The sequence below is a fragment of the Bos grunniens genome, chromosome 15 (genome assembly GCF_055505025.1).
Source record: "Bos grunniens cultivar Pamir isolate PY7600 chromosome 15, Bosgru_T2T1.0, whole genome shotgun sequence".
NCBI classification, from domain to species: domain Eukaryota; kingdom Metazoa; phylum Chordata; class Mammalia; order Artiodactyla; family Bovidae; genus Bos; species Bos grunniens.
The window spans coordinates 51,574,729-51,599,560 of record NC_141179.1 but is presented as its reverse complement, the minus strand read 5'-3'; the positions used below and the strand labels follow the sequence as shown (position 1 = coordinate 51,599,560).

Sequence of the window (24,832 nt, the reverse complement as noted above, 5' to 3'; positions counted from 1 at the left end):
GGGTCTCAAACAGTTGGACATGACTGAGCCCTTCACTTTCACTTTCTTAGTTTTTTACTCCGGTCACACTCCATGCTGTTTCTCGAACATTCCTCCCCCCTCCCCTTCCCCCAACCCCCCATCTTAGGGCCTTGGTTCTAGCTCTTACCTCTGTCTGGAATAGTCTTCCCCCAGGTATCCTCTTTGATAAGTTCCTCATGTTTCCAAATATTCTGTGTTTTCTCATTCTTCTTATTAGTGAGGTCTTTCTCAGACTATGCTACTTAATAACGAAATCTGCAAGTATACCCCATTTCTGACACCTTGGTCATTGTTATACTTTTTTATATATGTTATACATATATATACACACTTTTTTTATATAACATTATACATTAGACTTTTTTTATTTGTTTGCTTGTTGTAATCCCCTTCTGAATTGTATCATTTAATCCAAAAGGGCAAAGGAACTGTTTTGTTTACTGCTGAGTCCCTGGTACCTAGAACAGTGCCTGGCTCAGTGCTGCTCATTATATATTAATAGTGCCTGCTCAATATATATTAAATGAATGAATGAATCTATTTTAAAAAATCTTTTTTTTAAATGTGGATTCAAATTACTATCTGGCATCCCTTACTTACCTTAAGAATTTCCTTTAAGGCTTTTTATAAGGTATGTCATCTAGCAATGAATTTTTCAGTGTTTGTTTTTCTTTATTATGCCTTTGCTCTTAAAAGATAGTTGTGCTGAATGCAGGGTTCTTGGTTCACAGTTTTTTCTCTCAGCACTTAAAACTTGCAATCCCACTGCCTTCTAGCATTAATTTTTTTTTTAATTTTGTATTGGAGTATAACTGATTAGCAATGTTGTGATCATTGCAGGTGGACAGCAAAAGGACTCAGCCATACACATATATATATCTAGTCTCTCCCAAACTCCCCTCTCATCCAGGCTGCCACATAACATTGAGCAGAACCCCTTGTGCTATACAGTAGGTCCTTGTTGGTTATCCATTTTAAATATAGCAGAGTATACCTGTCCATCCCTAACTCCCTAACTATCCCTTTCCCTTGCCCTTCCCCCCTGGGAATCATAAATTTGTTCTCTAAGTCTGTGAATCTGTTTCATAAATAAGTTCATTTGTATTATTTCTTTTTATATTCTGCATATAAGGGATGTAATACAGTATTTCTCCTCTGTCTGATTTACTTCACTCCGTATCACGATCGATAAGTCCATCCATCTTGCTACATATGAATTATTATTTCATTCTTTTTAATGACTGAGTAATATTCTATTTATATATGTACCACATCTTTTTTATCCATTTCTCTGTCAGTGGACATTTAGGTTGTTAACATGTATTGACTATTGTAAACAGTGCTGCAGTGAACATTGGGGTACATCTATCCTTTTGGACCATGTTTTTTCTATGGATATATGGCATCTATTGTTTTTGATGAGAAGTAGGTTGTTGATTTTATTTAACTTCCTTGATGTGTAATGATTTTTTTTTTTTTCTGCTGCTTTTAAGATTTTCTCTTTGCCTTTGGCTTTTAACATTTTCTATGATGTGTCTGTTTGTGAATCTCTTTGCATTTATCCTATTCTCTTAGAAGTTTGTTGAACTTTCTGGATGACTAGATTAATGCTTTTCAATAAACTTGGGAAATTCTCAGGTGTTATTTTTTTTGTATTGGGTTGGCCAAAAAGTTTGTTTGGTTTTCCTGTGCTATGGAAAAACCCTAATTTTTTCCCCTGCTGCTTTCTCTTCATCCTCTCCTTTTTCTTTTGGCCATGTTCTGTGGCTTTCAGGATCTCATTTTCCTGATCAGGGATTGAACTCAGGTCACAGCAGTGAAAGCTCAGAATCCTAACCACTAGGCCACCAGGGAACTCCCCATCCTCACGTTTTGATCCTTCCATTATGCATGTGAGCAAAGTGGTATTCCACATTCCTCTGAAACTGTTCATTTTTCTCATCCTTTTTTCCCGTCTGTCTTTTTGGATTGTGTAATAGTCTCTTTTAGTCCATCATCAGATTTGCTACTTCTGTCTTTGCTGGTTCAGAGCTGCTGTTGAGCTCTTCTTCTGAAATCTTCATTTTAGTTATTGTATTTTTCAACTCCACAGCACCCCTTTGGTTCTTTTTTGTAATTTCTATCTGTTAATATTCCTTATTTAATGTGACATTGTCATCACACATTCCCTTACTTCTTTACTTATGGTTTCCTTTTGTCTTTGAACATATTTATAGTGGTTACTTTGAAGCCTTTTTCTGTTAAGTTTGAAATTTGGTTGCTCTCACAATTTCTGTTGTGTGCTTTTTTCCTGGTGTATGGGTCACACTTATTTTGCATGCCATATATGTATATGGGGTGGGGGAGAAAGAGAGACATATCTATATATGTATGGGGTCCTCAGGTAGTGCTAGTGGGAAAGAACCTGCCTGCCAATGTAGGAGACATAAGAAATGTGGGTTCAAACCCTGGGTTGATAAGATCCCTTGGAGGAAGGCACAGCAACACACTCCAGTATTCTTGCCTGGAGAATCCCATGGACGGAGGAGCCTGGCGGGCTATGGTCCATGGGGTTGCAAAGAGTCGGGCACAACTGAAGCAACTTAGCATGCACGCATATACACACATATACATACATGCACAATATATATGTTGTTAGTGGATTTTTTGATAGTATACTGTAGCAACTCTGGCTACAACTCCCAACTCCTCTGAGGCTTATTATTTACTTGTTTATTTGTTTGGTGACTAGAAAGATTATTTCAGTGGTCTGTTCCCACCACCTCCTTACAATGTGAAGCCTCTGATGTTGCTTCTCAGAGGGTGCAGCCTTGGATATGCCTGCAGTCACCTTTGCATGGCAGTGGTTTTGGCAGGGCTGTCTTTGACTGTCTTTTCCTGGCCACACTCAGCTGTTAAGTGCTGTTAGTTGTCATTTGATTGTTACTCTATTGCTTTCAACAGTGCCCTGGGGCAGAAGTTTTCTCCACAGACTGATCCAATCATATTAGAGCTCGTTTGAAAGGATAGTTCCTGAGATCAGTGTAGAGATTTGTTCCTAATCCAGGGGGGCTCCTCCCAGCTGTCTCTTTTCCTTGTTCTCATTAGCAAATTCTTTAGCCTACAGTTTAACCTATATCTCTAATGAATCCACTCATCTCCTCTCAATTGCCTTTCACCACAATTTTCACTGTTTTTCAGAGAGCCCTTAGTATTGAACTTCTTCACATTCTATTGCAAATAAAATAATTTCCTTTGGGGGGAGGTTAAAAACTCTCTGTTTAAACCCTGCTTCTCCCACCAGGAAAATCTCTGAGCTCTGGTTCTGGAATTGAAGGTCAGTTGACACCCCCACCTTAGTAGCCGAGCATTTGATGGAAGGGTGGCAGTACCCTTCTTGGCTTACCTCTCCCAGAGTATAATTGCTGTCTTGTAAGCTAGGAAAATGGCAATCAACTCCCCAATATCCTCTGTGGCTCTGCATCCAAGGTGAAGTCCCTGCCCCATAAGTGGGACCTAGGTGGAAGTAACGGAGGAGCCTCGTAGGCTGCAGTCCATTGGGTCGCTAAGAGTCGGACATGACTGAGCAACTTCACTTTCACTTTTCACTTTCATGCATTGGAGAAAGAAATGGCAACTCACTCCAGGGTCCTTGCCTGGAGAATCCCAGGGACGGGGGACCCTGGTGGGCTGCTGTCCATGGGGTCACACAGAGTTGGACACGACTAAAGCGACTTAGCAGCAGCAGCAGCAGCAGCAGGTGGAAGTAGGGAGGCCCACTTCTTGGCTGGATTCACCTAGAACTTAGCTTTAGCAACAGGTAACTGAAGATGGGAGGAGACATGCTGCCATCTGCTTCTCTTAAGCAGATAGCCCTCCAACTGGGAGCCTGGGGAAGAGGGAGCCTTCTGTTCTTGGCTGCATCAGTCTGGAATGGAGTTTCTATCTTACTGATTTGAAAGTGGGGAGGAAGAGAGAAAGCAAGTGTTAATTAAAATACTACAGACTGTCACTCTTCTTCCTGAGTTTTAGTAGATCTTGAGCAAATGTTTCTTCATTTGCTATATGCCCTAGGACCATTTCTAGAGACTTTAAATGATTGCTGTTAAAAAGTAATTTTTGCTACGTTTACTGGAGAGTGGGTCTGTGGAGCTCCTTACACTGTCAAGCCAGAAATCCCCTCTAACTCATCAGTTTTTAAAAACATTCTTACCCATAGCACATTCTGTACCATGCTGTGTATTCATCCTATATAAATATAGCAGTGGTGGTTTAGTTGCTAAGTTGTGTCCAACTCTCATGACCTCATGGACTGTAGCCCCTTAGGCTTCTCTGTTCATGGGATTTCCCAGGCAAGAATACTGGAATGAGTTGTGATTTCCTTCTCCAGGGGATCTTCCTAACCCAGGGATCAAATCCAGGTAATCCTGTATTGCAGGCAGTCTCCTGCATTGCAGGCTGATTTACCCAGTGAGCCACCAGGCAACCCCAAATATAGCAGCTGCTACTGCTGCTGCTGCTAAGTCGCTTCAGTCGTGTCCAACTCTGTGCAACCCCATAGACGGCAGCCCACCAGACTCCCCTATCCCGGGGATTCTCCAGGCAAGAACACTGGAGTGGGTTGCCATTTCCTTCTCCAATGCATGAAAGTGAAAAGTGAAAGTGAAGTCACCCAGTCATGTCCGACTCTTCACGACCCCATGGACTGCAGCCCATCAGGCTCCTTCGTCCATGGGATTTTCCAGGCAAGAGTACTGGAGTGGGGTGCCATCACCTTCTCCAAAATATAGCAGAATTGATCCCAATTAAGAAGATAATCCTTTCTCTCTGGGGAAATATTTTTAGTGATCCATCTTCATCCCCCTCTCATCAGAATCCCCAGGCAGTAGTCCTTGGCTTGTTTAGGGATACTTTGGTCCTGATAGTTTTCAAGACTGGAGATGTTAAATTTATTAGTCTTTACCATTCTGGCCAGGTACTTAGCAAGTTGCAACTTTAGATGCTTCCTCTAAGGTTTGATCTGCATGATATGACCAATGTCATGGCCTGAGGACATCAAAGAGAATTCCATGACAAGGACTAAACTATATTATTGACCTCAGAGAGATTCTATATACCTGCATGTGCTGGGTACTAGATATATGGAAGTAAAAGGAAAGGTGAAGTTGCTGCCTAGAAGATGTTCCTCTGGTTGTGGAAATAGCTGTGTAAACAGATAAGGATATAAAAAGGATAAGTGCATATTATGATGGAGTCACAGAAGAGGAAGAGTTAAGTTAGTTTTACCCATGTACAGAGTTGCTAATGTGTCATTTGAATCTGAAAAGATGATTTGGAATGATTAGGAGAAGGAGAGTGTTTTAGCTAAGGGAATAGTATGTGCAAAGATGTGAGAACTGCCAAGAGCCTGGTACTTTCAGGGAATTTCAAGTATTTCATTATTACTGGGGATGGGAAGAAGTGACAGTTAATATGGCAAATAAGGCAGGGAGGGTCTTGCCAAGGTTGTGAAATTTCTATTTTAAATGGAGTTAAAGCTTTCAAAGTAAGAATCATTGAATAGAATAGAAAGGGCCTTAGAAGGCAGTAGATTACAGTGCCTTGTCTATTGCTGATTGCTTGGTACATGGTCCTGATATATTGAATAACAAGCACTTAGGAACTATCTGTCTTCTACCTCTTCTGTGTCTTCTTTACACATGAGAGATCAGCATCATTGTAATAGTAAGCTCCAGGATTGAATGTTCTTAGTATCCTTATATTCCTCTTATAGTATATTAAATGTATTAATATTTAGTGGAGCTCAGTTCATACATATGAGAGCTTATTTTGTGCCAGGTACTAGTCTAAGTTCTTTATGTGAATTAATCCGTTTATAATACCATTTATAATACTGGCTCCAGAACCAAGCTTGAACCCATCATGTTATATTGAACCCAAGCCAGTATAATCCCCTGGCTCCTAGATGAATACCTTTGTTTTAGATTGGTTAGCAATTTGGAGACTCTTTTCTTTCTTCTATATAGTAGACATAATATGCGTTGACTACCTATTGTAAACTAAGCATTCTTCTGGGTCTTGTAGGGCAAGCTCAAATGAGAGACGCTCATTCAGTTATTGAATAACCCCATACCCTGCTCTGTGCCAGGCTCTATGCCTGGAGATGGGCTTACAGAGCTGAATTACTTATTTATTTAGGTGTTCCAGAGAATTTGCAAGGTGCTGGATAAAGAGATAAATGACAAATAAAATACAGTTTCTATATTGAGTTGCTTAGGGGGAGTAAAAGGGGAGTAATTAAATAGCAATTATGGTCTAATGGGATAAGTACTGTCACAGATGGATGACCCCGAGAATAAGAGAACAAATAGGATAGGGCAATTAACTTGCTTGGGAGAGATCTGGAAAACTTCACAGAAGCAGAGACTTTTTCTTCAGCAGATGGAAGAGGAGATATATATTAAATGGAGCACCTTGTGTAAAAGCTTAGAAGTATAAAGGAGCACGGTTTGTTCAAGGAACCTGAAGTGGCTTGATGTATCTAGAGCAAATGTTGGCAGACTTTTTCTATAAATGGCCAGATAGTCAATATTTTAGGCTTTACTGTCCATATAATCTGTCACAACAACTCAGTTCTGCCTTTGAAGCATGAGAGCAGTACATAAATGAATGACGTGTCTGTATTCCAATAAAACTTTATTTAAAAAAACAAGCAGCAAGATGGATTTGGCCCATGACTGTAGTTTCTCGACCCCTGGCCTGGACTGTAGATGTCTGGTAGGGAGGGGGAATGGCCAGGAAACTGACTGAGAAGTTACTCTATGGGCCAGATTGGAACAGGCCTTGAATGTAAGGCCAAGAAGCTAGGGCTTTGTCCTGGAGGTAATGGGGAGTCATGGGGTTTTAAGTGGGTATGTTGGAATAATTAGATTTATACTTTACAAATCTCATTTTGGTGAGTAGTATGGTAGCTGGGCTGTCAGGAGTAAGACTAGATGTGTAAAGGTGAGTGATAAATAACTGCCTTCTCCCTTACTTTGAGCAATAGCTCCTGGTCTCACTGAGAACAGATACTTCACCCCCAACATGCTCATGTCCCAGCAATCAGTACCAATGGTGTACAGAGCTGTTGTAGCTAAAATGTGGGTCCTTGCTAGATACTCAAGGAGTAAACAAGAGTTGGGAAGCTTCTCAGACCTGAGGTATGTGTGTTGTGGGTTATTAACATTGTATGGAGAAGTGAGAGGGCAGGTGGTGTGGTGTGGTTTGGGAAACATGGAGGGTGAGCAGTGGGGAACAAGGTGAAAAGAGGAAGGAGGAGAATTGCTTCCAGGGAAGAACCCAGGAGGCCTGCCTGATTCCTGCACCCAAAGATGTGCTGCTGCTCTTCCAGCATTACCTCAGTGAATTCTGTTCCCTGATGAAGCTGGATGGACCTATTTTGTTGGGAATTCTGGAGAGATGTCTCCCCTCCTGTCTGCTCTCACCCACACCCCTTCACTACTGCTTCACTTCGGGTGGGGTTGCACACTTTGTGCCACTGCCAGGGAAATCACTTTTCTGAGCTCACAGAACTAAATTTACCTAGTGACAACTGGTCCCTTGGCTCTTCAGAGAGCTGCTGAGCTGCAGCTCTAGCCAGTGCTGCATTCCCCCTGGCGAGGCAGGACTCTCACGGAGCCTCTTAGACCTTCCTGACAGAAGAGCTGCTTGTTCTGAGTCTGAGATAGTAAATCCTTGTTGTGGGAGCTGAGAGTTGCCTCTTTGGTTTTGTTTCTGCCTTTTTGTTGCTTTTAAACTTTGTCTTAAATTAGACTTTAGCTATTAGCTGAATGTGGGACAGTTCAGAGTGATATGGGATAATGCCTGCTTCAAGTATATTGGACCTCAGAGTTCTGGTTCTACACAACATTTTCCAATGCTGTGTTTATAGCTAGGTAACTGGGACTGTCTATCATAGGCTATACAGTTTGGTAGGGGAGATAGACCCATAACAAGACTGAAAAAGGTATACATAGGGGCCGTGGGAGCACAGAAGTATCATCTTTGATCAAGAAGCCCTCATTATCTTCCTCAGTACCACTCCCCTACCTCTAAGCTGCCCCAACTGTGACATCATATTGTTTGATATGGACAGTTAATTTTTTCTTATTTTAAGTAAAATTTAAACAAAAGCATCTTTATAAAATTTTGCATTATAATATTAATTTTAATGAGCAATCTACATAAAAACAATGTGCTTGTTATGCAAGCAGTCTTATGACAAGTCCCTTAGCCACCACCCTCCCTTCCCATCAAACTGCAGCCCTTAAGCCTCTCCTAAATAAAATTCTAGAGTTGTCACTGGAATTCAGTGTTCTTAGAACTTTAGGTTGTTTTTTTAATGAGATTTGGACTTTTTGGGTGAAATTTGATTTTTTAAGTATAGTTTCAATTTATAAAATGCTCTGTGGACTATTAAAAGACATGTGCAAAGGCAGTTTATGACTTCTGCAAACATGACTTATTTAATTCTTACCACACTCAAGTGAGAGGGATAATTAGCCCTCATTTTGAGGGGAAAACAGGCTCAGAGATGCTGAGTTGCTTGCCCCAAAGTCACACAGGAAATGGTCTGTTTCTATAGGTTCTGACTCTTTATACTTACAGTACACTCCTTTCCTTTCCTTAAGGCTTGATGGTTGCAGCCCCACTTCTTTGTTCTCTAAAGAGGTTCCACTCAGCATCTGGCCCTTCCTTTAGGTATAGCTTCCATCAGCCTACGTTCGTCACTTGACCCCCTCTTCTTGCACAGTTCCTCTGTGTCCGCTTGGCATCAGGTGAAGTAACTCAAAAACTGGGGACTAGAATAACCTAAAGTCTCAGTCACTCATTTGTCTGGTTCCTGGGCTGCAAGACTCAGACATCTGGGCCTGCTCAGGCATCGCTAGCTCTCTGTAGTCTCTGCAAATGACCTCTCCAGAATGACAGATTCAGGGTGGCCAGGCTTCTTACATGTTGGCTCAGTGCTCCCAAGGCATGTATCCCAAAAGGGAGTGAGCCAGGTGGAATCTATACTGCCGTTTCTAACCTAGCCTGGGAAGTCATTCGACATCATTGCTGCCACATTCTCTTTTTCAGAAGACGAGTCACTAATGTCAGTCTGTGTTCAAGGGGAGAGTTCAAATTCAACTTTTGTGGGAGGATTGTCAAAGACTTGGGGACATATTTTAAAATCTTCACAGCAAGTAATTTAATCTCTTTAAACTTAATGTTTTGAGGCAAAATTTGGGGGCAAATTGTGTTCTTATTGGGTATTACTGTTCTCATTTGTAAAATAGGTATGATATAATCCATTGGTTGTGAAGATTAAATGAGAAAATAGAAGCTCTTGGAATGTTGCTTAGTGTATAAATAAGCACTCAAAGTTGTTAATTCCTCTTCCTTTTTCCATGATTAAAAAATATGAGGAAGGAATTTCTTATATTTTTTTCTTGAGTGAAACATGTAACAAAGAAGAAAAGGCAGTCTGGTTGGCAAGTAGGACGTATTCCCATGGAAGGACACATAGATGATGTGATACACTTGTACATCTGGCAGATGGGATGTGCTGTGACCTATGACGAGATCTTAGTGGGGTGGCGCCCAGGGGTCTCTTATGACTTGTGTGCTTTTCCCTTGCAGTTCCTGAGGGAAGACCTCAATTACCATGACCCAACAGTGAAACACAGCACCTTCCATGGTGAGGATAAGCTCATCAGCGTGGAGGACCTGTGGAAGGCATGGAAGTCTTCAGAAGGTAATTAATAGCTTGGTTGTCAATGCTAGTTCCTGGAAGGTTTAGAGAAGGGAGAAGATGGGTAGCAATTTGGCTTTAAAAGGATATGAGTAAAAATGCTTAGTAAAGAGCAAACTACTGAAATGATTCTATGTCCAGTCACTGAAAAGAGACTGTATCAAGACTGAATAACACTGAGTAGAGTCACTCTGTTGAGAATGGGGAAAGATGCTCCAAAGAGAGCTGGGTTTGTTCTTTAGTAGAATTCTTATTGAAAACCATCCTATTTCCCTACCCTTCTCTTCACCAGCTCCCCACATCCCCCAGAGGAATCCCCCAGCTTTGGCTGCTTCATCTCCAGAGACAGGGAGCCTGCTGGCTTTTTTTTTTTTTTTTTTTTACTTTACAATATTGTATTAGTTTTGCCATATATCAACATGCATCCGCCACGGGTGTACACGTGTTCCCCATCCTGAACCTCCCTCCCACCTCCCTCCCCATACGATCCCTCTGAGTCATCCCAGTGCACCAGTCCCAAGCTTCCTGTATCCTGCATCGAACCTGGACTGGCGATTCGTTTCTTATATGATATTATACATATTCTAATGCCATTCTCCCAAATCATCCCACCCTCCCTCTCCCACAGAGTCCAAAAGACTGTTCTATACATCTGTGTCTCTTTTGCTGTCTCGCATACAGGATTGTCGTTACCATCTTTATAAATTCCATATATATGCATTAGTATACTGTATTGGTGTTTTTCTTTCTGGCTTACTTCACTCTGTGTAATAGGCTCCAGTTTCATCCACCTCATTAGAACGGATTCAAAGGTATTCTTTTTAATGGCTGAGTAATATTCCGTTGTGTATATGTACCACAGCTTTCTTATCCATTCGTCTGCTGATGGGCATCCAGGTTGCTTCCATGACCTGGCTATTATAAACAGTGCTGCGATGAACAATGGGGTACACCTGTCTCTTTCAATTCTGGTTTCCTCAGTGTGTATGCCCAGCAGTGGGATTGCTGGGTTGTATGGCAGTTCTATTTCCAGTTTTTTAAGGAATTTCCACACTGTTCTCCATAGTGGCTGTACTAGTTTGCATTCCCACCAACAGTGTAAGAGGGTTCCCTTTTCTCCACACCCTCTCCAGCATTTATTGCTTGTAGACTTTTGGATGGCAGCCATTCTGACTGGCGTGAAATGGTACCTCATAGTGGTTTTGATTTGCATTTCTTTGATAATGAGTGATGTTGAACATCTTTTCATGTGTTTGTTAGCCATCTGTATGTCTTCTTTGGAGAAATGTCTATTTAGTTCTTTGGCCCATTTTTTGATTGGGTCGTTTTTCTGGAATTGAGCTGTAGGAGTTGCTTGTATATTTTTGAGATTAGTTGTTTGTCGGTTGCTTCATTTGCTATTATTTTCTCCCATTCTGAAGGCTGTCTTTTCACCTTGCTTATAGTTTCCTTTGTTGTGCAGAAGCTTTTAATTTTAATTAGATCCCATTTGTTTATTTTTGCTTTTATTTCCAATATTCTGGGAGGTGGGTCATAGAGGATCCTGCTGTGATGTATGTCGGAGAGTGTTTTGCCTATGTTCTCCTCTAAGAGTTTTATAGTTTCTGGTCTTATGTTTAGATCTTTAATCCATTTTGAGTTTATTTTTGTGTATGGTGTTAGAAAGTGTTCTAGTTTCATTCTTTTACAAGTGGTTGACCAGTTTTCCCAGCACCACTTGTTAAAGAGATTGTCTTTTCTCCATTGTATATCCTTGCCTCCTTTGTCAAAGATAAGGTGTCCATAGGTGTGTGGGTTTATCTCTGGGCTTTCTATTTTGTTCCATTGATCTCTTTCTGTCTTTGTGCCAGTATGATACTGTCTTGATGACTGTGGCTTTGTAGTAGAGCCTGAAGTCAGGCAGGTTGATTCCTCCAGTTCCATTCTTCTTTCTCAAGATTGCTTTGGCTAGTCGAGGTTTTTTGTATTTCCATACAAATTGTGAAATTATTTGTTCTAGCTCTGTGAAAAATACCATTGGTAGCTTGATAGGGATTTCATTGAATCTATAGATTGCTTTGGGTAGTATACTCATTTTCACTATATTGATTCTTCCAATCCATGAACATGGTATATTTCTCCATCTATTAGTGTCCTCTTTGATTTCTTTCATCAGTGTTTTATAGTTTTCTATATATAGGTCTTTAGTTTCTTTAGGTAGATATCTTCCTAAGTATTTTATTCTTTTCGTTGCAATGGTGAATGGAATTGTTTCCTTAATTTGTCTTTCTATTTTCTCATTATTAGTGTATAGGAATGCAAGGGATTTCTGTGTGTTGATTTTATATCCTGAAACTTTACTATATTCATTGATTAGCTCTAGTAATTTTCTGGTTGAAGTCTTTAGGGTTTTCTATGTAGAGGATCATGTCATCTGCAAACAGTGAGAGTTTTACTTCTTCTTTTCCAATCTGGATTTCTTTTATTTCTTTTTCTGCTCTGATTGCTGTGGCCAAAACTTCCAAAACTATGTTGAATAGTAGTGGTGAGAGAATTCTACTAAGGAACAAACCCAACTCTTTGGATTTAGTACCATCCTATTTCCCTACCCCTCTCTTCACTAGCTCCCCACATCCCCCAGAGGAATCCCACAGCTTTGGCTGCTTCATCTCCAGAGACAGGGAGCCTGCTGGCTTTTTGAAGCAGCCCTTTGCTTCTGAAGATCCCCACTTGGTCCTGGCTCTGCTGAGTCCTAGATGATTCAAAGATTGGGTCAAAGTACAGTTAAGACTCTCTCTTGAGTCTTCTCTTCCAGGTAAAATAGACCTAGTGAGAAGAAAACATTTTTTTTTTCCCATCCTACTCTTCATCTTGGTCTCCTTCTTGTAAATACTTTCATTAATGTCTTTCTTAGGTCATGGCTCCTAGAGTTGGACGCAGACCTGCAGGTATAGTTTGATCAGCACGGAGATGCCCTGTGTGTCTGTTAATGCAGTCTGATTAGCTGCTGGTATCTTCAGCAGTCATATCACTCTGCAGACTCATGTTGAACTTATTAAAGCTTTAGCTCTTTAGATCCTTTTCTTGTGTAAGACTGCTAAACTATGATTGTGTGCTCAGTCTCTCAGTCGTGTCTGACTTTTTGTGACCCCATGGACTGTAGCTCACCAGGCTCCTCTGTCCATGGAATTTTCCAAGCAAGAATACTGGAGTAGGTTGCTATGCCCTCCTCCAGGGGATCTTCCTGACGCAGGAATTGAACTCATGTCTCTTGCATCTCCTTTATTGGCAGGTGGCTTCTTTACTCCTGGGCCACTTGGGAAACCCCACTAAACTAAGAGTACCTTTTCTTGGGGGAGGGGTTGTTTTTCCTAGAGCATTTGCTTCAGAATTCCAAGTGAAAGGGCATGTCTAACTGTGTGAGACTTGACAGGGAAGGGAAAAAAAGTGCATTAGCCTCCTTTCCATTTGTGTCTGTGGCTAATGTCCTTTGATATGAACAAGAATGGAGGCAATCTCTCCCTTGGCTCTCTGAGGGTAGGTCTTGATGCTAAGAAGAATTAAACGTAAGTGACCACCAGAGTCCCTGGTTTTTCAGATGAGGAACCTTAGGCCTAGATTTATAAAGTTATTTGTTCATTGTATTTAGTAAATAGTGGAGCCAGGACTTAGACCTGGGCCTTCTGCTCTCTAGGCCATTGTTTTTCCATACCACCTTGGTTGAAAGCACTGATCTGGCTGTAGAGAAGATTAGTTTTGGTAGGAATGAGGCAGTTTCTATTTTTGTTTAAATTCTTACCTAGGATTATGGAATTTCAGTTCTGGAAGGGATCATCTATATTGTAGATGGAAAACAGTAATTTAAACAGTAAGACCTAGATGCTAATCCTGATTGTAGGATGGACAGGCTGATACTTCCTGTTAACTCTATTTTTAAAAAAATCAGTTTAGAAGAATCATAACTTAGCTATATACATAGCTTACTGGAAATCATTAGAAGTTGAGTTCCTTGGGGTGCTTTTGTTTAATGGCTCCTGAGCAACTCAGGCTGTCTACTGATGAGAGATCAAGCACAGAAATGATCTTTGGAATGATACCAGCACTGCCAGGAAAAATCTTCTAACATTACCATTTAATTTTAGTTTTCTTCTTTTTTTGTAATAACTTGAGGCCATGGCGCCTGGGTTTTAAGAGTGGATGTCATAAGTAAGAACTTAGAATGAAAGATGGCAGGGAGAACATTCCTGGCCTTCTCTGAAAGCCACAGAGAAAAACTGGGAAGGGAAAGTGACCAAGAGAGTGCAGAAACAGAGGGACAAAATCATAATATTAGAAAACAGCTCAAGGCAATTTTCTGGTTAAGGACTTTATTTCTGAACTTAGCAACTAATTGGAACACTTCCAAACATGTTCTAAATGACAGGAAGATGGAAGATGATGGAGTGAGTTTTTAAGAGTTTGTACCCATCACTGATGAGCAGAGAAAAGCATTTCATTGCAGTGATGTTGCTCATAGCTAAGCTAGAAATGATACATACATACAATTTTGGATTTGCTCACCATGTGTCATGCCTGATGGTTTGACAAACTAAAAGTGAAAATCTTATGTACTATTTCTCCAAACAATTTGTTTCATTATTCCAAGTAAAGCTCCTAATTTCTCTAGAGTTACAATTTCCAGGGCTACAAAAAGCATGTGCTATTCTGGCACTGGCTCAAACTTGCTGGCCTGGGTTTTGCTAGATGATGTAGTTATTAGCAGTGGTCATTTCTATTCAGAACATTAGCTGACTAATGTCAGTACCGTCTATGTGATTAGTGTTGTTAACATTTTCTGACTAATGTTGGAGCCAGTCTTTTCTCTGTTATTTAGATTTAAGCCAAAAAGCCCGATAATTTCTACATTAGCCAGCTCTTAACTTTAATAATAAAAAATAACAATAACAACTAAAAAACTGATATTTAACATGTGCTAGGACTGAAGTGACTTAGCAGCAGCAGCAGCAGGCAATGTTCTGAGTGCTTTACGTATATTAGCTCATTTATTTCTTACAAAAAGCTTATGGAGTACACTTATTACAATTGTCTCCATTTACAGATGAGGAAGATGAAGCAGAGAGAGTCATTAAGTGAAATAATGTAATGCAATTTTGTTACTCACTGTCCAGGGTTAGTGCAGACTTCATAAGAAAAGGGTACAGTACCTAACAAGACTACTCTCACTTCAGACACCAAACTATTAATAGCTGTAAGCTTTAGGTATTTCCAGACCACCTGTACTCTGACTAACTGGCTACAAAAGCAGGGGTTCCCACAATCCCCTCAGGTTTAATAATTTACTAAATGACTGTCAGGATTCAGGGAAGTGGTATGCCTATGATTGTAATTTTATTATAAAGGATAAAAATTAGGACCAGCAAAAGAAAGACAGACACCCATATGGCAAGGTCTTATAGGGTCCTGAATGTGGAGCTTCTGTGCCCTCTCCCCATGGAATCAGAACATATCACCCTCCTGGCGCATGAGTCGTAATGCAACCATGAAGCTCAGCTAAGCTTCATTGTCAAGAGTTTTTATTGGGGTCTCCTATAATATAAGTGTGATTGATTGACACACATGACTGAATTCAATCTCCAGGTCCCTGTTCCTCTCCAAAGGTTGGGCTGATGTCACTTGACTCAAAGTCCCAATCCTCTAGTCACATGGTTGATCTTTCTGGTGACCAGCCCCCATCCAGAGTTCTCTTATTAGTATGAACTCAAGTGTGATCCAGGGCCCACCACAAATAACAAAGATACTCCTATCATCAAGGAAAATGACCTTAAGATAAAAAACAACCAAATTCTTTATTATACACAGTTAAGTCATTAAGTAAGGGAGAGCTGAACTAGTAGGGCTGAGGAAGAGTTGAGAACAAGGGCAACTCCAGGGATCCCAGCAGCCAGGACTGGGGAATTGGCCTCTTCTAACTGGTAACTCAAAGCCAAAGATGGAGAAGCTCTATACAGTCAACAAAAACAAGACCAGGAGCTGACTGTGGCTCAGATCATGAACTCCTTATTGCCAAATTCAGACTTAAATGGAAGAAAGTAGAGAAAACCACTAGACCATTCAGGTATGACTTAAATTAAATCCCTTATGATTATACAGTGGAAGTGAGAAATAGATTTAAGGGACTAGATCTGATAGATAGAGTGCCTGATGAACTATGGAATGAGGTTTGTGACATTGTACAGGAGACAGGGATCAAGACCATCCCCATGGCAAAGAAATGCAAAAAAGCAAAATGGCTGTCTGGGGAGGCCTTACAAATAGCTGTGAAAAGAAGAGAAGCGAAAAGCAAAGGAGAAAAGGAAAGATACAAACATCTGAATGCAGAGTTCCAAAGAATAGCAAGAAGAGATAAGAAAGCCTTCCTCAGAGATCAATGCAAAGAAATAGAGGAAAACAACAGAATGGGAAAGACTAGAGATCTCTTCAAGAAAATTAGAGATACCAAGGGAACATTTCATGCAAAGATGGGCTCAATAAAGGACAGAAATGGTATGGACCTAATAGAAGCAGAAGATATTAAGAAGAGCTGGCAAGAATACACAGAATAACTGTACAAAAAAGATCTTCACGACCCAGATAATCACAATGGTGTGATCACTGACCTAGAGCCAGATATCCCGGAATGTGAAGTTAAGTGGGCCTTAGAAAGCATCACTACGAACAAAGCTAGTGGAGGTGATGGAATTCCAGTTGAGCTATTTCAAATCCTGAAAGATGATGCTGTAAAAGTGCTGCACTCAATATGCCAGCATATTTGGAAAACTCAGCAGTGGCCACAGGACTGGAAAAGGTCCGTTTTCATTCCAACCCCAAAGAAAGGCAATGCCAAAGAATGCTCAAACTACTGCACAATTGCACTCATCTCACATGCTAGTAATGTAATGCTCAAAATTCTCCAAGCCAGACTTCAGCAATACGTGAACCGTGAACTTCCTGATGTTCAAGCTGGTTTTGAAGAGGCAGAGGAGCCAGAGACCAAATAGCCAACATCCGCTGTATCATCGAAAACAGATCCAAGGGAGTTCCAGAAAAACATCTATTTCTGCTTTATTGACCATGCCAAAGCCTTTGACTGTGTGGATCACAAGAAACTGTGGAAAATTCTGAAAGAGATGGGAATACCAGACCACCTGACCTGCCTCTTGAGAAATCTGTATGCAGGTCAGGAAGCAACAGTTAGAACTGGACATGGAACAACAGACTGTTTCCAAATAGGAAAAGGAGTACGTCAAGGCTGTATACTGTCACCCTGCTTATTTAACGTATATGCAGAGTACATCATGAGAAACGCTGGGCTGGAAGAAGCACAAGCTGGAATCAAGATTGCGGGGAGAAATCTCAATAACCTCAGATATGCAGATGACACCACCCTTATGGCAGAAATTGAAAAGGAACTAAAAAGCCTCTTGATGAAGGTGAAAGAGGAGACTTAAAAAGTTGGCTTAAAACTCAGCATTCAGAAAACGAAGATCATGGCATTTGGTCCCATCACTTCATGGGAGATAGATGGGGAAAGAGTGGAAACAGTGTCAGACTTTATTTGGGGGGGCTCCAAAATCACTGCAGACGGTGACTGCAGCCATGAAATTAAAAGACATTTACTCCTTGGAAGAAAAGTTATGACCAACCTAGATAGCATATTCAAAAGCAGAGACATTACTTTGCCAGCAAAGGTCCATCTAGTCAAGGCTATGGTTTTTCCAGTGGTCATGTATGGATGCGAGAGTTGGACTATGAAGAAAGCTGAGCGCCAAAGAGTTAATGCTTTTGAATTGTGGTGCTGGAGAAGACTCTTGAGAGTCCCTTGGACTGAAAGGAGATCCAACCAGTCCATTCTGAAGGAGATCAGTCCTGGGATTTCTTTGGAAGGAATGATGCTAAAGCTGAAACTCCAGTACTCTGGCCACCTTGTGCGAAGAGTTGACTCATTGGAAAAGACTCTGATGCTGGGAGGGATTGGGGGTAGGAGGAGAAGGGGACGACAGAGGATGAGCTGGCTGGATGGCATCACTGACTCGATGGACGTGAGTCTGGGTGAACTCCGGGAATTGGTGATGGACAGGGAAGCCTGGCGTGCTGCGATTCATGGGGTCGCAAAGAGTCAGACACGATTGAGCGACTGATCTGAACTGAACTGAACTGGTAACTCTCATATGACTCAGCTATATTCATTTTTCATCTCTAAGTGTCTTTGTTCAAGAGTCAGATATGGTGGAGGGAGAATCAGATTGGCACAGTTTGGATCACAGCCTTACGTATGATAGTGATAGTGAGAGAGTATGTGTGTGTGGGGGAGCGGTGCTGGAGGGTGCGGTAAATCCGAATCCCTTTAAGATCCTTTAGGTAAGGGGAGTGGCAGTTCTTTAATGGAAGAGAAGCTGAGTGAATTTTGTAGGATCTTTGAGAAATAGAATTGTTTGTTTGTTTGAGCCAGTGAAAACAGTAACTATGCCCTTTGTAGTGAGGGGAGGCATTGACCCAAGAGAATTACTTTCTAAAGCGGGGCTTCCATTCTTTAAACAAATTGTGCTGTTTTACTGTTTCTTCTCCCTTTCCTGAACATGAGGTTTAAAAAGATGTTGTCTGTTGAACAAAGCATATTTGGTAATAATTTCTTACCCATTTTTATGGATCAGAAGCACCTTAACTATCAAGTTTGATTCTAAGGAATATGATTCCAGATAAAAGCAAAAGAACTTGGTATTTTAGTATCACTCAGAACTTTGTCTTGAGAGGATGTTTGTTTTCTACTAGGCTTTTGGAAATAAGAAAATAAACTGACTGTCCTCTTGTTCTATCTGTGCTGTTCATCGTAGGACAGGATTTTTTACAGGAGCTGTAGAGCAATATTGGAGAACCAGAAGGGTTTCAGGAAGAAAACTCAGCAGAACTGGCCTCTCTGTTGACATAACACAGGGGACCAGGTGGCATTGGAATTTAGCATAAACCATTTCAGAAGTCAGATCAATATAAAAGAGCAGACATCCCCTTTTTTGCTTTTACATAAACCCGACGAGATCTATTTATTCTGTTCTTTTAGCTATTTAAAAATTACTTTGCTAAGTGAATCTTCAAATCATTTAGTTAAATTCCTCAACCATTAGTTGTTTGTTGCTACATTTTTGGGGCAAAAAAGATACACTTGGCTTTTTCTTTCTCTTACATTCTTTCAGGTATAAATGCAAAATGACTGTGATAAGTGTTAAAATCATTGCATCAATGCTGGTTGTATTTTGTTATCTAAAAAAAAAATTGAACAAACCACAGTCATTTTCTATTTATATCAATAGCCACTTGAGGGTAAAAATGTCCTACTTGCATCCCCATTTAATAAAGGAAACTGAGCATCTCTCACCTGTTTCTGTTCCCAAGTCCAGAGGATTCTACCTCTTTAATATATTTTATGTGCATTTCCTATGATACTGTTTTCACTCAACTACCTCTTCTAAAGGAGATTTATTGAGTTGTAATTGACAATAAAATATAGTTAAAGTGTACGGTTTTCCAAGTTTTGACACATGTATACAACTGTGAAACCATCACCACAATCAAGATAGTGAATATATTTATCACCCCTACAATTTTTCTCACAGTCCTTTGTGATCTTTCCCTTCCTACCTCTCAGACAACTACTGATCTTCTTTCAGTCACTATAGGCTTGCATTTTATAGAATTTTCCATACATGGAGTCATATAATAGGTATTTAAATATGTACTTCTTTCACTTAGCGTAGTTGTTTTGAGATTCATTCATGTTGTTGCATATATAAATATTTTATTTATTTTTATTGCTTAATAGGATAACAGTCCATTCTCTAAATATACCACAATTTATTTATCCATTCACCTACTGACAGACATTTGAGTTATATCCAGTTTTTGGTTCTTATAAATAAAGCTTCTATGAACATTCACATACAAGTTTTTCTATGGACATATATTTTCTTTTCTCTTAGGTAAGTATCTAGGAGTGAAATGGCTAGATCATTTGGTAGGTATATATTTTTAAAAAACTGTCAGATTGTCTTCAAAGTAGTTGTATCATTATACATTCTCACCAGTAGTGTATGACTTGCAGTTCTTCCACGTCCTTGCTAGCACTTGGTATGATCAGTCTTTCTTTTTTCTTTTTTTTTTTTAATATTTATTTTTTTGGCTGTGCTGGGTCTTAGTTGCGACACATGGGATCTCTAGTTGTAGCGAACTCTTAGTTGTGGCATGTGGGATCTAGTTCTTTGACCAGGGATCGAACCCTGGGCCCCCTACCATAAGAGCTCAGAGTCTTAGCCTCTGGACCACCAGGGAAGTTCCTGGTCAGTCTTTTAAATTTTAGCTATTCTAACAGTATAGTGTTGTTTCATAGTGATTTTATTTTGCATTTTCCTGATGATTATTGATATTGGGCATCTTTTTCATGTGCCATTCACATATCTTCTTTGGTGAATTATCTGTCCAAATTGTATGTCTATATTTTAATTGGCTTGTGGGTTTTTTTTGTTGTTGTTGTTGTTGAAGTTTAAGAGTCCTTTATATATTCTGGATATAAATTCTTTATGGAAAAAAAAAGCCTTTATAAGATGTATGCTTTGTAAAGATTTTCTCCAGTCTATGGTTTGTCTTATCATCCTCTTAACAGTATCTTTTAAAGAGCAGAAAGTTTTACTTTTTTTCTGAACTTCAGTTTATCAGTTAGTTCTTTTATGGATCATGCTTTTGGTGTCATTTGTAAGAAATTTTTGCTTAACCCACACTTGTGCAAGCATTTTCTACTGTATTTCTTTCTAGAAGTTTTATAGTTTTAGGTTTTACATTTAGACTTACGATCTGTTTTGTATTCATTTTTGTATATGGTGTTAAGTATGGATTTTAGTTATTTTTGTGCTTATGGATGTCCCAGTTGTTCTAGAACCATTTGTTGAAAATTCTGTCTTTTCTCCACTGCGTTGCCTTGCACTTTTTGTAAAAAATCAGTTGTCCATTTAACTGTGGGTTTACTTATGGACTCTGTTCTGTCTACTCATCTATTTGTCTTTGTGTCAGTACCATGGTATTTTTGTTACAATAGTCTTATAGTAATTCTTTCAGTCAGATAGTGTTAGCCCTCCAGCTTTGTTTTTCTTCTTCAGAATTGTTTTGGCTGTTTGTCCTCAATTCAGCTTGTCAATTTCTAAAAAAAAAAAAATCCCTATGGGATTTTATCTGTAGATCAGTGTGTAAGAGCTGACATCTTAACAAGATTTAGTTTTCTGACCTATGGACAGAGTATATTGCTACATTTGTTTAGGAGGTACATTTTCTCTCAGCATGTTTTTTAAAATTAATTTATTAATTTATTTGGTTGTGTCGGGTCTTAGTTGTGGCGTATAGGATCTAGTTCCCTGACCAAGAGTTGAATCTGGGCCCCCTATATTGGGAGCTCGGAATCTTAGCCACTAGACCACCAGGGAAGTCCCTCTCAGGATCAGTTTTCAGGATACAAATCTTTCATATCTTTTGTTGGATTTATTTATAAGTATTTCACAGGTTTTGATTGTATTGTGAGTAGTAGTTTTTAAATTGTGGTAAAATATACATCATGTAAATTTTACTATTGTGTGTGTGTATGCTCAGTCACTCAGTCATGTCTGACTCTTTGTGAACCCTTCGACTGTAGCTTCCCAGACTCCTCTGTCCATGAAATTTTCCAGGCAAGAATACTGGAATGGGTTGCCATTTCCTACTCCAGGGGATCTTCCCAACCCAGGGATCAAATCCCTGTCTCTTGTGTCTCCTTCACTGGCAGCAGATTCTCTACCACTGTGCCACTTGACCACCCCAAATTTTACTATTAAGTGATGTTAATTTAATTTTTGATTATTGCTTTATAAGAAAAACATAATTGATTTTATATATTGATCTTGTACTCTGCAATCTTGTTAAACTCACTTACTAGTAGGATACCATCAGATTTTCAAATTAGACAGTTGTGTCTGCTAGTAAAGAAAGTTTAATTTTTTTCTTTTCCAACCTGGATGCCTTTAAGAAATATTTTTCTTTTCTGATTGCCCTGGTTAGTATCTCCAGTACTGTATTGAAGAGAAGCAGTAAGAGCAGGCATCTTCATCTTGTTTCTGATATTAAAGGGAAATCATTTAGTCTTTCACCGTTAAATATAACATTAAATATAATGGTGTGTCCAACTCTTGCGACCCCATGGACTGTAGCCTGCCAGGCTCCTCTGTCCATGGGATTCTCCAGGCAAGAATACTGAAGTGGGTTGCCATTTCCTTTTCCAGGGGATCTTCCCGACCCAAGAATTGAACGTGGGTCTCCTGCATTGCAGGCAGATACTTTACCAACTGAGCTACAAGGGAAGCCCTCAAATATAACATTAGCTATTGCTCTTTGGTTGGTTGGTTGGTTGGTTGTTTTTGTTTGTTTTCTATAAAAACCTTTCGTCAGATCAAGGAAGCTACCTTCTGTTCCTAGTTTGCTGAGAACTTTGATCAGGAATGGATGTTGGATTTTCTTTTTAAATTTTCTTTATTTTATTTTTGGCTGTTCTGGGTCTTGGTTGCTGAACAGGCTTTTCTCTAGTTGTGAGTGGGCGCTACTGCCTAGTTATGGTTCGTGGGCGTCTCACTGCGATGGACTCTCTTGTTGAGGAGCACGGCTCTAGGGCTCGAGGGCTTCAGAAGTTGTGGCTCCCAGGCTCTAGAGCACAGGCTCAGTAGCTGTGGCGCATGGGCTTCGTTGCCCCGCAGCATGTGAAATATTCCTGAATCAGGGGTGGAACACTCGTCTCCTACATTGGCAGGCAAATTCTTTACCACTGAGCCACCAAGGAAGTCCTGGATGTTGGATTTTATCCAGTGAGTTTCAGAGTTGATTGCCTGGTTTTTCTGCTTTTGTTTGCTAATATGATAAATTATATTGACTGATTTTTCCATGTTAAACTAGTTGTATTCTTGGGATGAACCCCACTTGGTCATTTTCTAAATATATGGTTGGATTTTACTTGTTAAAATTTTATTATTTTTTTTTTCTATTAAAATGTTTAAATTGAGATATAGTTGATTTACAGTATTTTATTAGTTTCAGGCATACAGCATAGCAATTTTGTATTTTTTTTTTAACAGATTGTCACTATTAAAAGCTAATATTTCATATTTGCTAAAACTTTGTTTCAAACTTGTGGACCTTTGTTAGGGGTTTAGGGATATTGGTTTGTCATTTTCTTTTCTTGTTTTATCAGGATAATGCTGGCCTCATAAAATGAGTTGGGAAGTATTCATCAATTTTCAGAAGACTTCATGCAGAATTGGTGTATTTTTCCTTGAATATTTGGTAGAATTCACCAGTAAAGCAATTTGAGCTTGGTGTTTTCCTTGTGGGAAGGTTTTCTGTTTTCTTTTTTACAGTATCAGTTTCTTTAATTTGTTGTTCAGTAGCTCAGTCATGTCTGACTCTTTGCAACCCCATGGACTGCAGCATATCAGGCTTCCCTGTTCATCACTAACTCCTGGAGTTTGCTCAAACTCATGTCCATTGAATCGATGATACCATCCATCCTTCTCATCCTCTGTTGCACCCTTCTCCTCCTGCCCTCAATCTTTCCCAGCATCAGAGTCTTTTCCAGTGAGTCAGCTCTTTGCATCAGGTGGCCAAAGTATTTAATGTGTTGGAGCTTCAACTTTAGCATCAGTCCTTCCAATGAATATTCAGGACTGATTTCCTTTAGAACTGACTGGTTTGATCTCCTTGCAGTTCAAGGGACTCTCAAGAGTCTTCTCCAGCACCACAGTTTGAAAGTATGCTTCTTTATGGTCCAACTTCCATATCTGTACACAACTACTAGAAAAACCATAGCTTTGGCTACACAGACCTTTGTCGGCAAAGTGATGTCTCTGGTTTTTAATACACTGTCTAGGTTTGTCATAGCTTTTCTTCCAAGGAGCAAGAGCAAGGAGCAAGTCTTTTAATTTCATGGCTGCAGTCACTGCCCACAGTGATTTTGGAGCCCAAGAAAATAAAGTCTGTCACTGTTTCAATTTTTTCCTCATTTATTTGCCAAGAAATGATGGGACCAGATGCCGTGATCTTAGTTTTTTGAATGTTGAGTTTTAAACCAGTTTTTTCACTCTCCTCTTTCACCTTTATCAAGAGGCTATTTAGTTCCTGTTCACTTTCTGCCTTTAGAGTGGTGTCATCTGCATATATGTGGTTATTGATATTTCTCCCGGAAAGCTTGACTCCAGCTTGAGCTTCATCCAGCCTGGCATTTCACATAATGTACTCTCCATATAAGTGAAATAAATAGGGTAACAATATACAGCCTTGACATACTCCTTTCCCAATTTGGAGCCAATCTGTTGATCCATGTCTAGTTCTAACTGTTGCTTCTTGACCTGCATACAGGTTTCTCAAGAGGAAGGTGAGGTGGTCTGGTATTCCCATCTCTTTTAAGAATTTCCCACAGTTTGTTGTGATTGACACAATCAAAGATTTTAGCGTAGTCAATGAAGCACAAAAGTAGATATTTTTCTGGAATTGTCTTGCTTTTTCTATGATCCAATGGATGTTGGCAATTTGATCTCTGGTCCTTCTGCCTTTTCTAAATCCAACTTGTACATCTGGAAGTTCTTGGCTACCTGCCTTTTTATTTCCCCACAAAAATGCTTGAGGGCATTATCTTACATGATTCCATATTTTTTAGAAAAATGTATTTGGCTGCTTTGGGTCTTTGTCATGACACGCAGGAGTTCGTTGTGCCATGTGAGGTGTTTAGTTGTGGTGCACGGATTCTCTAGTTGTGGCACATGGGCTCAGTAGTTGCGGTGTGCAGGCTTAGTTGTTCTGTGGCATGTGGGATCTTACTTCCCCGACCAGGGATGGAACCTGAATGCCCTGCATTCCAAAGCAGGTTGTTAACCATTGGACCACCAGGGAAGTCCCTATATGATTCCATTCCCTAAAGATATGATTCCATATTTTAACTCACAGTGTGGGAGCTGGCCCAGAGCAGGGATGTAGAAGACAGGAGTC

The 24,832-nt window shown here is 40.0% G+C and overlaps 1 protein-coding gene across 6 annotated transcripts in view; it reads left to right on the top strand.

Annotated features, from left to right (window-relative positions):
• Positions 1 to 24,832, top strand: part of STIM1 (stromal interaction molecule 1) — a 204,484-nt gene that overhangs the window by 132,734 nt on the left and 46,918 nt on the right. For all 6 annotated transcript variants that reach the window (XM_086338458.1, XM_086338455.1, XM_086338454.1 and 3 more), the window contains one exon: positions 9,664 to 9,778. In XM_086338458.1, coding sequence (XP_086194584.1) covers positions 9,664 to 9,778 — 115 coding nt within the window. The remainder of the gene's footprint in view (positions 1 to 9,663; positions 9,779 to 24,832) is intronic.